The sequence below is a fragment of the Amphiura filiformis genome, chromosome 18 (genome assembly GCF_039555335.1).
Source record: "Amphiura filiformis chromosome 18, Afil_fr2py, whole genome shotgun sequence".
NCBI classification, from domain to species: domain Eukaryota; kingdom Metazoa; phylum Echinodermata; class Ophiuroidea; order Amphilepidida; family Amphiuridae; genus Amphiura; species Amphiura filiformis.
The window spans coordinates 49,351,981-49,364,721 of NC_092645.1; the positions used below are offsets into that span (position 1 = coordinate 49,351,981).

At 35.3% G+C, this 12,741-nt stretch overlaps 1 protein-coding gene across 1 annotated transcript in view; it reads left to right on the top strand.

Moving 5' to 3' along the window:
• Positions 1 to 12,741, top strand: part of LOC140138765 (EF-hand calcium-binding domain-containing protein 4B-like) — a 79,047-nt gene that overhangs the window by 11,739 nt on the left and 54,567 nt on the right. The window contains 6 exon segments of the mRNA XM_072160531.1: positions 6,555 to 8,429; positions 9,250 to 9,397; positions 10,260 to 10,409; positions 10,876 to 10,966; positions 12,307 to 12,320; positions 12,323 to 12,401. Coding sequence (XP_072016632.1) covers positions 8,168 to 8,429; positions 9,250 to 9,397; positions 10,260 to 10,409; positions 10,876 to 10,966; positions 12,307 to 12,320; positions 12,323 to 12,401 — 744 coding nt within the window. The 5' untranslated portion in view covers positions 6,555 to 8,167.

Sequence of the window (12,741 nt, forward strand, 5' to 3'; positions counted from 1 at the left end):
TTAGGAAGCAAGTATTCGTCATGAGATTATTCAACTTTTCAGGGACATAACTTTGCGGTATTTTTATTTAGTAGCAGGAAGACACAAGAACTAATTTAACTCAAAAAGCATTTTGAAAAAAAAAATGTCCATTACTTCCTTTTGTCATGGTACATGTTGGGCGGCATATTGGTCACACTCCTAAACCGGTTAGTCTGATAATTTTATTTAGACATTAGACGGAATTTAGCTACTAGTATGTATATTGAAAAGTGGGTGCATAGGAGTTGCCAAGAAAGTTATACATATAATTTGACAAATCAATAACTAGACAGGAAAAACAATGGCCATTTTCATGTGCATATATTTGTGTGTAGGAAGACTAAACGTGTGATATTATTGAGTGTGATTTCTGTTCATATTGATTTTTGGTTCATGGTCCTGCATCAGGCTGTGCTAATTACAAAATAGATTATATAATTGTTTGCCATATTCCCATATATACAGATAATACATTTCACAATTTGTTTTAATATTGAAAGGCCCATTCAGTGATCCCTGTGGAAGTGTTTTAATAATTTAATAATTGACAAAAGTGAAGGATAAGTCAATAAAATAGTCATTTTGAAATGAAAATTTGGCAAAAAAAAACCAAGGAAAACAACAGTATTGACAAAGTTGAAGACCCATTCAAATACAGCTCTACTTAAAGAGATACAGTTTCATATAAAATGACCTATTTTGAGTTTAATACACTGCTTTCAGCTTAATGTCTAGCAGGCTACAATGTGTTTTAAAAAAAATGTTAAAAACCAAGCTGGGAAATTAGAAGCGCCGGACCTGGTTCACAGGGAACCAGGGTCTATTTTCAATGAACCAGAGGCTAAATGGCCCCTGGCCCCCACTTATTTCCCAACCTGTTAAAAACTTTTTAATATGTATAACATCCAAAATTTAGGTTTAAAAAGACAAACCAACTGACATTTCAGGAGCATAAGGCAAAAAAAAAAGGTTTGTCTCAAAGCCTGCACGCGCATTTGTAAAATCGCGAGATACGGGCCTGGCGATATCATGAGAATAATATCGCAATATCATAGCTAATGATATTTGTAGTCTGTTGAGTGAAGTGGAACATGTTACCATTTTATCAATAATCAATCCGGACTATTGCATAATGCAACTAAAATAACACCCAAGCTGTTGCACAACACTTGTAATATTGCATTTAATTTAATTGAAAATTACTTGTTGACCAAACAATGCTTTCACTCCCAAATTATTATACAAAACAGTTGATATTTAGCACTGATGTGGGTTAATAACAAATGGGAATGTGTATCAGAAGGGGCAGGTGCGATGGGGGCAGTTTCCCCTCAACTCCCCCCAAGTCGCCAAAGGCCAGAAAGGTCCACTTTGTGCGCTGCAAGTGAATAACAATTTTTTTTTTTTAAATACGGGTTTCTTTTGCTTTTTAAGTCAAAAAAATTGCCCATTTGCGAGCAAAGCAAAGCAAAAAAATAAGGTTCTTTATGTTTTCTTGGGCAAAATAAGTTCCAACATTTGGGAAAAGGTCCCCTTTTGGGAAAAAAGGTCCACTTTTGAAAATCCACCCACCTCTCAAAATAAATCCTGGCTACAGAAGCAGTGGTGTTTACAAGGCTCCCTGCACTCCCTACTTTACCCACAAGGTGGAGGGAGGGGATAGCCAGAGATGTCAATGCCACTCAGATCAATTCCAACAAAATACGGAACTAAACTATTTTTGGATTAAAAAGATATTTTCCTATTTTGCCAAGAAATCATAATCTTTTAGTTCTAAAAATAAACTGGCAATAACAGTATTATTCAAATATTCATCAAATTTTTGGAAAGAAGGGCCAAAATGTGTGTTTCTAGGTTGTTTTTCGTATGCTGTGCCAATCAAGCCCAAAGACTTGTACTAAGACTAATTTCAGGTGATGCATTTTATATTTTGGAAAATGCATTTTCTTATTATATAATCAATTATCAAAATTAACATAAAATATTAAATTTATGATCAAACTTAAATCCTATACTACAAATTTTGATTGCTTAGGGGGCTGTTCAATAATTATGAGCCCAGGGGAGGGTAAAATTGGGGGGGGGGGGCAAGAAATTTTTGGGGAGCCGAAAGGGGGGGTGGCAAGCAATTTCTGGCAAGCCGAGAGGGGGGGGGGGCAGGCGATTTTGGCACGCATTCATGGGGTGCCTTTTTAATAAAATGCTCTAAAAAGGCTTAGGAAAACAGTACGGAAACGCTTAAATATGCAAATTTTCCTCCTTGTTGCGCTCGCAACATACATCTAGACCATTTAAGGGATCTAAAATTAGCGTTTATTGCGTTTCGACAGTATTTTTGTGGGCATGAGCACCTCAGACCTATCGAATTGCATTCTGAATCTGAAGCATGTCTTTCTGATATCAAATAATTTTCATTTTTGAAAATCACAATATAATACAAATTTTATGACAAATTATAAAAAATTGATATTTTCAAATTTTTGATATATAACAGTCCTCGATGTAAATTATATAAATCTAATGATATATTCTTAAAGTGTATGTAGCAGGAGGAAAAGCCGACGGTCAATTGAAAATTTTGACCTTTCATATTGAAGATATGGATTTTTTTCCCAAAAGACCTAATTTTTTTTGGTGTTTTGGGGAAAAAATCCATATCTTCAATAAAGGTCAAAATTTTCAATTGATCGTCGGCTTTTCATCCCACCTACATACACTTTAAGTATCAATCATCAGATTTATAAAGTCTACTTCAAGTACTGTTAAATATCAAAAATATCAATTTTAATAATTTGCCATAAAATAATGTATTAAATTGCTAATTTCAAAAATCAAAATTATTTGATATCAGAATGACATTCTTGTATTCAGAATGCAATTCGATATGTCTGATGTGCTCTAATGTCTCAAAATAAATACTGTCCAAACGTTCATACCCCAGCCCTTAAGGTTTGCAATTTGGGATCCCAAAAATTTGGCATGTTCAAGGGGGGGCAAAGAATTTTTGGCGAGCCGGGAGGTTGGGGCAAGCGATTTTTGGCAGGCCGAGAGGGGGGAGCAAGCGATTTTTGGCGAGCCGTTTGGAAATGTTACCCCGGGGGGGGGGGGCTCATAGTTATTGCACAGCCCTTAGACTTTGCCCCCCCTTGAACCTGTGAATTTATGCATGTCCGTCAGGGTCGGGCGGGGGGGGGGGATACATTCACCAAGTTTCCCAATTTTATATTATCACTTAATTTTTTTTTTGCTCTCAAATTGCACTTTGAAATATTAACCAAACTCAATATTTAATAAAACTCAAAATTTAATAAAATTAATAAAACTAAAAAAAGCTATATTTGCTGATATAGTTCAAATTAAAAACACCATATGTTTAAGCACTCCCGGCCTACCATCAATTGTTTGATTTTCAAGTGGTATATGATTTACACTTTATAACATGTGTACGTCACTATGATGTGCGTACTAGGTTTCATTTGAAAATCTGTAATTCTAGGAAATGTTACAAAGATTATGCATTGGTTAAAGTATACAGCTTCAACTGATGGATACATAGTTGGAATTGAGGCCTACATGTCATAATTTGTTAGTTGTAATTATTTTAAATTCTTTGCATACAAATTATGAGGTAATAATGATAATTCTGATGTGTTTTTACTTTTTTTAAAAGACATTGTGACACATGTAGATATTGAACTTCAAAGTAGGCACACTGCTGAGCAGTGGTGCGCCTGATAAATAGGCGGGAATTCCCAAAATCCAGTCCAATCCAATCCATAGTAAAATGAGTTGCAAAATTTTAGTTCCAGTATTATATTTAATTTCAAATTCATGCGATACATGCGATCCAATCATTTTTATTTATTTGCCAAAATGCAAACGCTGAACGTGGTTACCAATATTCGACAGTGAACCTCTGCGCCATCAGGGTAAATATTAGTAACCTCCGCGTGTGCTGTGTTGTGCGTCTAACAAATTGCGAGAGCGCTGGCTGCCGAATTTAGATTGTGCGCTACCTACTATATTTGCACAGATTGTGATTTGCACCTCTGTTATTGGTTGTCCTGTTTTAGCCTGATCGTAAAAAAACGTAAAAATTTATTACTTTTAGGAAAATTTTGTGTTATTTTGTATTAAAGTGAAGAGATGAAAGTGACGGTTATGAATGAGGTTAATAACTGTGCATCGGCAATATGCCTGGCATTGTGAAAAATCTAAACATTTTGCTTCTGACTTCAGAATATCCCCTCAGTTCCAAAGGCAAAATGTTTAGATTTTTCACAATGCCCTCCAAATAACTGATGCGCAGTTATTTTAACCTCTAAATAATGTTATCTGGCATAGGTGCAATGCCAAACTGGGGTCTGTGGGTACACCATTCTAATGATTCTAATTCCACAATTATTTTGTCTTGCCTATTATATACAATGTAAAGGGAAACAAAGTACATGTATAAGAGTAGGGTTCGGCCAGATAGAGCCCCACTAAAATGTGCAATATACATGCATGTATTGTACATGTACAGCAGTAATTAAAAAAAATACCACTCCCCTTGAATAGTTCAAATAATTTGAAATGATTCCAAATAAATGGCTAATTTTTGATTAATAGAAATTACATACATATGTAGTGTTTAGTGATATGTTGGTTTCCGTGACAACAAAATAGCAAATAGTGACATCTGTCAAAAAAATAGGATTTGATATTGATTTTTTTTACTAAATTACACATCACAGTAGTATTTATATAGCCTATTTTCAGTTGCATTTCAGCAGAACAGCTATACCATATGGTACAAAAACAAATTTATGAACATTGTTTAAAGTATGATACTGTTAATATGTGTGACAAAATTGCTTAAAAACGCCCCCTGAACAAGTTAACTCATTCAGCCAAAATGCCCCATAACAAGATTTTTTTAACAAAATTGTGCCCACAAATTAGCAAGTGTTTGGCCAATAAATCGTCGGCCGTATCACATACTGACGTATTCGACATTTTAAACATTTTTAATTATGTCGTACATACAAAACCCTGAAATGTCTGCATCACATAACGACGTATTTGCCGATCACCTATACTGCGCAAGCCCAGTATATCGTATCTGCAATTTGAAGAATTTGCCGTTTCACATACTGACGATTTGCGCGACTCTGTCAATGCACGCAAAATTGCTGTTTTGTTCTTTTCACATACTGACGTATTTGCGTGACGTATTTGTCATTTGAACGGCGAAATTGACATTAGTCCCTTTCACATAGCGACGTATTTTATTTAATATTGATTTACATGTTATGCTCTGATAGTGATTAGTGAATTATATTGAAAATATGGTAACTAATTTTTTTGGATTAAAAATATTATGCAGTTTTGCCAAATGAAACATAGCTTAATCCTAATCCTTTAGCTAGTCCTAACTGGCAATAAAAGTCAAATTGTAATATTTGGTCAATTTTTAGAAATAAGGGCCAAAAACATGCGTTTTGAGGGTGTTTTTCGACCTTTTTCGTATTCTGTGACAATCAGGCCCAAAGACTTGAACAAAGACTAATTTCAAGTTATGCATTCTAATATTTGGAAAACACATTTTCCAATCTTTTTCATAACCAATAAGCAAGAATAACATGTGATATTAAAATTATGAGCTAACACTTAGCCTATACTCAAGATTTTGAATGCTTAGACTTGTGCCAAGTCTTACAATTTTGAAAACATGCAAAATTGCATGTTTTTGGACCATTTTACCTCAAATTGACCAAATCTTGAAATTTGACTTTTATTGCCAGTTAGGACTGACTAAAGGAGTAGGATTTAGCTATGTTTCATTTGGCAAAACAGGATAATATTTGTTTAATTCCAAACATTTAGTACATAAAATAAAATTGCCGTGTAATCTGATATCTCCATTCTCCAAACTCAATGTTGCAAATGAAATATTTATAGAGAACCTAATTGGTGCCATAGCACTTTTGCCAATAATATACCTCTTATCCGCAGATATAACAATGCATTCAATATTTCTATTACCAGTATTTAATAAAATTCCAGATGAAATTTTATATTGTATTTTTATTGTGTATGCTAACTCTCTGCACAGCTGTGGATTTAAGAACTACATTGTGTTTAAAAAATGGATAAATTTTGTGTGCTTGATATTTTAAGCTTTTATTTTTCTCAAACATTCTTGCTTAAATGTTTAAGTATGAGACTAGTTTTAGGCATGATACATAACCTGGCCTTGTATATTCAAGTACTTTTGTGACCTTGTTTCACTGAGATACTTAAAATTGTAGAAAAAATAGTGAAAATTAACGGAGCAGGCAAATATTTTGCTGTTTTTAAATATTATATATAGCTGAAGCCATACCGGCACATAAGGTCTTGTTGTTTTACACAGACAGTAAGCATTCTCACTCCAAGCCATCACAATCATACATGCTTGTGACTATTGGGGAGATGTTGTAAGTTTACTTGTCAAAGAAAACAATGGAATGTATTGTTTAAACAAGTTGTTATTATTCTCATTACTACAGGAATATACTTGATGTCAGCATAGCAACTATGGACACATAACAGGAATATACAGCAGGAAATGCGACGAGTCTGGAAATTACGCCGATACCATATGGACATGATATATCAACATGTGTATTGCACGGTTTGTATTCAGTTTGATACTTGTTCATCTGGAACTGTCAAAGTAAAAAAAAGTGGCTTAAAACAATACTGTCAAGGAGTAGAATTATACCAGGATTGTTGCTGAATCTGAGAAACTTTCATCGCACAAATGAACGCAATTCGACATTTATGGTGAGAATGTTGAAAAGTTGAATTTCGATCAGGATTGTTTTCTTCACTACAAATTTCACTGCTGGTTATTTGTGGATACAAATGCTTTACATCTACAGTACTTGTAAACAGATTTTGACATGCAAAGTACATGTACGCGAAGGGTAATGCACTCCCTGGAAGCAGCATGATATTGACAGAACAGTAAATATCATACTTAAGGAAACATATGTCTTGAATCTGTCTGCAATTAGGAGCTGAAGGTCAACATAGATGAAAGAAACTGCTATTGGAGAACATTACTGCTGTTTTAATATCATGTTACAGATACACAGCTGATGGTAAGGTAACAGTTAATGGGAACTGTAGATAACTGAACTGAAATGATGTAGAAACTGTGTGTCATCAGACTTTTCACCATTGTGCCTTTGCAACTTTTGGGCTTCCAAATTAGACATCGTCTTCCAAGATAGTGTGCGTACAAGTGCACAAACATATTTTTACTTGCACCTGCAGTCTACCGAATTGATGACCAATTGTATATGAACTTAAAATAAATTATATTTTCATTTCAAGTAACTGATCACATTACTGTCTTCCAAAGTGACTAACATTGGTCAACACATGTACATGCAGTACACTCACATCAAAGCACACAATAACAGTACAAACCGATGTCATTAATTGAAAAATGTAAATATTTGTAGGGATTCCCTCGTCTCATGTGCCTTATATGACATAGAAATTACATAGTATATGAATAGATTTATATATATTTAAAATTGTAAAGAAAATTGTATCAAATTGTATATTTTATTTATTTCAGAATTATCAAAGTAGAAACACACACACTTAAATTTGGTAAAGGACCAAAAGTACATATTTTGACCAAAGAATTTTCTTCTATTGTGCAATCTTCCATATCATTTTGCCTTGCCAGTTTTCTTGAAGAAATCATAAAAATAGTAACTCATAAATCTTTGTAACTTACACAATCTATAACTGAATGGAATTTTGAATTTATAATTTGAAATGTTATAACAGCTTCCAACAATCAAAAGTACAAAATTAGGAGAAAAAGAAAACAAGTACTAAAAGAAAGCAGAAAACATATCTAGATATAGATACCAAAGCAAAACACATCAGTAAACAACAAACAGTACCAGAACCAGTTAAACATTTCATCAACAACAGTAAACCAAACAATACACTTTAGCTGAAAATTGGTAAAACAAGACCATTTGGAAGGTTTAATATAACATTATTTGAAAGAACTTCAAAAAAAATTGGGAACAAAAATCAAGAAAACAGTAACAAAAGTAATTGAACCCAGTGATCAAACACATCCGCTGCAACAATGGATGCAAAATACAGAGAAAAGCTCGGCCTTGGCAACAAGATTCTCACTGATGACGAGATCCAGATGATTGTGGAAGAAAAAGCCAAGGGGATGTTCAAAATATGCGATAAGGAGGAGAAAGGCTTTGTTACCAAGCGGGATATGCAGCATCTTGTGGGGGAGTTGCCGTTGACAGCAGACCAACTGGAAGAGGTGTTTGACTTGCTGGATGATGATGGTAATCAGTATATGACTCTGGAAGAGTTCAATGAAGGGTTTGGTGAGTGGATATTTTGAATTTTTAATAGTACTACACCCCTGGCCAATTTGTGCCTATTTTGCATTTTCTCAAAATTATAGCGCATTGGTGACAAGTAAGATATGTATATTATAGGGCAAGCACTACAACTACTACACTGAAAATTCAGCAACTCAAGGCAAGTAGTTCTTGATTTATTGATCAAATATTGGTTTTCCCTCATTTTTGACTGTAACTCCACAACTGTTGTCCATGTTGAAATAAAATGTCCAGTGCAGTAGTTGTAGTCCTTGCCCCTATAATATACATATCTTACTTGTCACCAATACGCTATAATTTTTGAGAAAAATGCAAAAATAGGCACAAAATTGGCCAGGGGTGTAGTACCCCCTTAAGGGTGGTCTGAATTATGGAAACCTTTGAGCCGTGCCTCATAACTGCTAAATTTTTGGTCTAACGTATATAAAAGTATACATATTTAAAATGACAAAGACTTGATGAATTCATATGTGAGTCAAATTTGGACAAAAATACTCGTTTTTGGAGAAAATTTTGTTTTTGTTTTGGCCCAAATTTTTTCAGACCAAAAAAAAAATTCTTGAGTAAAAATAATGTTTTTATTAATTGTTAAAAACTAGGATAAAATATCTAGGACCTGCTGTTTTATTGTTTATTTTTTGTGTGCAAAATTCTGATGTTTAAAATGTCATTATACAAGTTGATGCAAACAAGATTTAAGATAACAATGTTCAACTTTGTTTAAAAATGAATACAGTTCTACATGTACATGCCATCAAACAATCTAATATTTTATGAGTTTTTTTTCTCTTCATACGTGCAGGTGGTTACCTCGGAGTCCAATTCAAGGCTATGCAGCAGGCCATGATAGAATCAGAAGATTTTGAAGAGGATGAACTTGGAGCTGAAAACCTGGATCATGAATACTCCAAAACTATGAGGAACCTGGGAGCAGAGGGAATATTTGATGAGTGAGTAATTTGACGGAAACTGTCATCGTCTCCCAACTGAGAGCTTTGGTTATGTTTGTAAATGAACACTGCAAAATATTATGCTCTTTTTGTTGTGAACCACTCTCGACTCCAGAAAAATACAGCACTAATTTTTTGGGATTAAAAATATTAGCCTGTTTTGCCCAATGAAACATATCGTATATACAGCCCAATCCTAAACGTTTAATTGGAACTAGAACTGGCCATAAAAGTGGAATTTTAATATTTAGCCAAATTGTGGAAATCAACTGTGCCGCAGCGATACAGACTTCGACTCTGATCGGAAGGATGTAGGCTTGAACCCTGGTAGTGACAATGTGTTATGCATTAAGGCAAGACCCTTTAATTTGCCTCTGATGGTTCTCTACCCAGGTGTATTTAAATGGGTACGCCATACACCAAGTGCTGGGAATTTAGGTCAAACAGACTTGTTGTTGGGGAGGAGTGGCGAATCTCCAACAAGAAGTTGTATAGGGGGCTCTGGTCCGTACGCCAAGGAAAAAGAGAATTCCAGAAATGAGTGGGACACCCCTATAGAAGATACAGGAATTTCCAAGAAAAAGGGCCATGTTTCTTCAGAAATGTTATAGAAGGCATAGGAATCAATTGAAACACACCCTATGTATGTGTGGACACCAGGGGATATACAGTGATGGGAAGGTACAACATACTTAATATTGCCTGGGACAAGTGGCAAATTCCCAATATTTTCTGTAAAAATCTGTTTTCCTTCTATAAGGGGGTGCTATTAATTTCTGGAATAGCCCGATAGGCCCATATTGGCCTGCTAGCATTATACTCTGGCATGACCTTTGACCTCATCTTATTTATGTAATTGCAGGCAAGAGCAGACTGTCAAGGAGTTATGGATGAATATGAAGAAGAATGAACCAGAATTGATAGGATTCTTTGAGGATTTTGTACACAAAGCATCAGCGGATATAATCAAAGCAAGGAATAGCGCTGGGGAACTGGAGAATGCACTCAGAACGTAAGTAACGGTATAATAGTCTATTCCGATTGAAATCCATACACCCTATGGATGACATATGACCTTAATCTTCTACACAGGGAGTATGGATTTCAAATGGAGCCACCCATTTAGGTAACCCCATTTGAAATTCACACTCCCTGTGTGGAAGACTATGACATGTCTTCCATTGGGGGCATGTGGATTCCAATTGGAATACTTTTAAAAATTGTTAATAAGCATATGTGCCTAGTAACATGTTGCTCGGACAAGAACAAGTTTTTAGGGTATAGTTTGTTCAATTTTTTCTTATAATTTACAAAATATCAGTGTTAACAGAAGTAATTAAAAGGAATAGCACTGGGAAACTGGAATATGCTCTCAGGATGTAAGTATATAGCTTGAGGTCCCCTGGTCAGCAATTCCGCTATTGATTGATTATAACTTGTGACAATTGTTTTTCCTTGTCAATTTTTGTATGTAACAGTCGTACAATGGCCCATGAGACAGAAGTCCACAGACTTTATGAGGAAATGGAGACACAGATCAAATCAGAAAGGGAAAGGATTCTTCACGAGGTCAGTATGATATGCAGCATACCTTAGATTATCGTCACTGGCCCCTGAACATGTTTAAAACAAAACCGCCTATGTAACCACTTTTCACTTTTGTTTTAAACATGTTCAAGGGCCATACGTAGATAGGAGTTTTACCTGTCCAACAACGTTATTAAATTCCAGATATAGGAAAGTCCCATTCCTGAGTCTTCTGGGCAAGCTTGAATTCGGCTGATGCCGGCAGAGTGTTCAAACCTGGCAACTTCGCTCATCTGAGTGTACACGGCACTAAACTTGTCATGCAGTGTTTACATGCAAACTGCCTTTCTGTATACTCATGCTATTTGCATTTTTTTTTAGTTTGCTATCACACCATGATTTGACCAGAGGTCAAAAGATCACATGGCGTTGAAAATTACTGCATATCAGATGTCACATGACCTTTTAACCCCTGGTCAAGTCAGAGCTGCTCTAAAATCATACCTCATGTATTGTTTGTACTTGTGCAGCTCATATCTATGTAACAAGACTAAATTTGTTAAATTTGACTGAGTAGAACTGGGAAAATGCTCCACAATGCTACCCGTACCCCTTAATTTAGCAACTTAAATAACATCAATATTTGAATACAGATATATGTCTTTAGCAAAAAATAATGGTAACAAATTGGAGACTGCTTGCTATTTGGAGATGTTCTAGAGCGTCCAAACGAACTACCCGAAGTGTTTAATATTGGCTATGATTTCATCTGAATGTCTACTTTTCCCTGGTTATCCCTACTTCTCTATATAGAGTTATACAGTAAGAAATAGCAAATAAGTAGGGAATTTTTTGAAAATCTACTGCCTGGGCGAAACATGCTCCGATCTTACTGATATTTCAGCACAATACTAGTATGTACCCCAGTAAAATTCTCCGAGAGTTCCAAGTCGATCCGAGAAAAAAGTGTTTTTCGCCCCACCCTAGTGTACGTATACACCAATATTTTGGTGTAAAGATATTTTTGTGATTTGAAGCAAAAGGAATATTAGGGATGTTTTTTTTTAGGGGGTTGCTCAATCCTACCCGATTTTATAGCACGGTGTTGTAGCGGCTCATGATCATAAAGTTGTAGGTGGAACCCTATCAGGACTAACATCTTTTGCTTTTGGACAAGATACTTTATGCATGCCCCACTCAGGTATACAGTGGGGTGTTGGGGTAGCAGTGCTGTTTTTGTTGGCCAACAAATGGTGTGATATATCCCCCATGACATTGGAATAAATGACAAGCACTTTTATAACGTTTGAATGCTGTCCTATAAGACACTCTATTGATGCCTACATTTACTAGTATATATTAATTATATTAATGTTTTGCAGGAAAGGGATAGAGAAAGCGAATCAAAGAAGATTTAAGCACACAGGTGAAGAGTAAAGAGGAACAACTTCAAGAGTTGATGAAAAGACAAACGGAGGTATGGTAAAATTTTACTGAGAGTATTGTTGCTATAATACATGTATCTTGTGATGTCCTGGTCCTAGCATAGAATATGAGTGTACATCAATATACAGAGAACATTCCTAAATCATGTGATGTGGGGATGATTTGAAGTGACCTCCACATGAGATGAGTCTGGTATTTAGCTATTATGTAAAAAGAGACACGTGTATAAATGTAGCAGCGGAAAAGTGCATTGTTTTGATATGGATGTACACAAATGGGAAACAGTGCATCGATGTCTGTTAAAAGTATTCTTATTAAATTCTCACCAGAGAATTGGGAGGGCGGGTTAGTGTAGTGGTCTTCTCACTCTC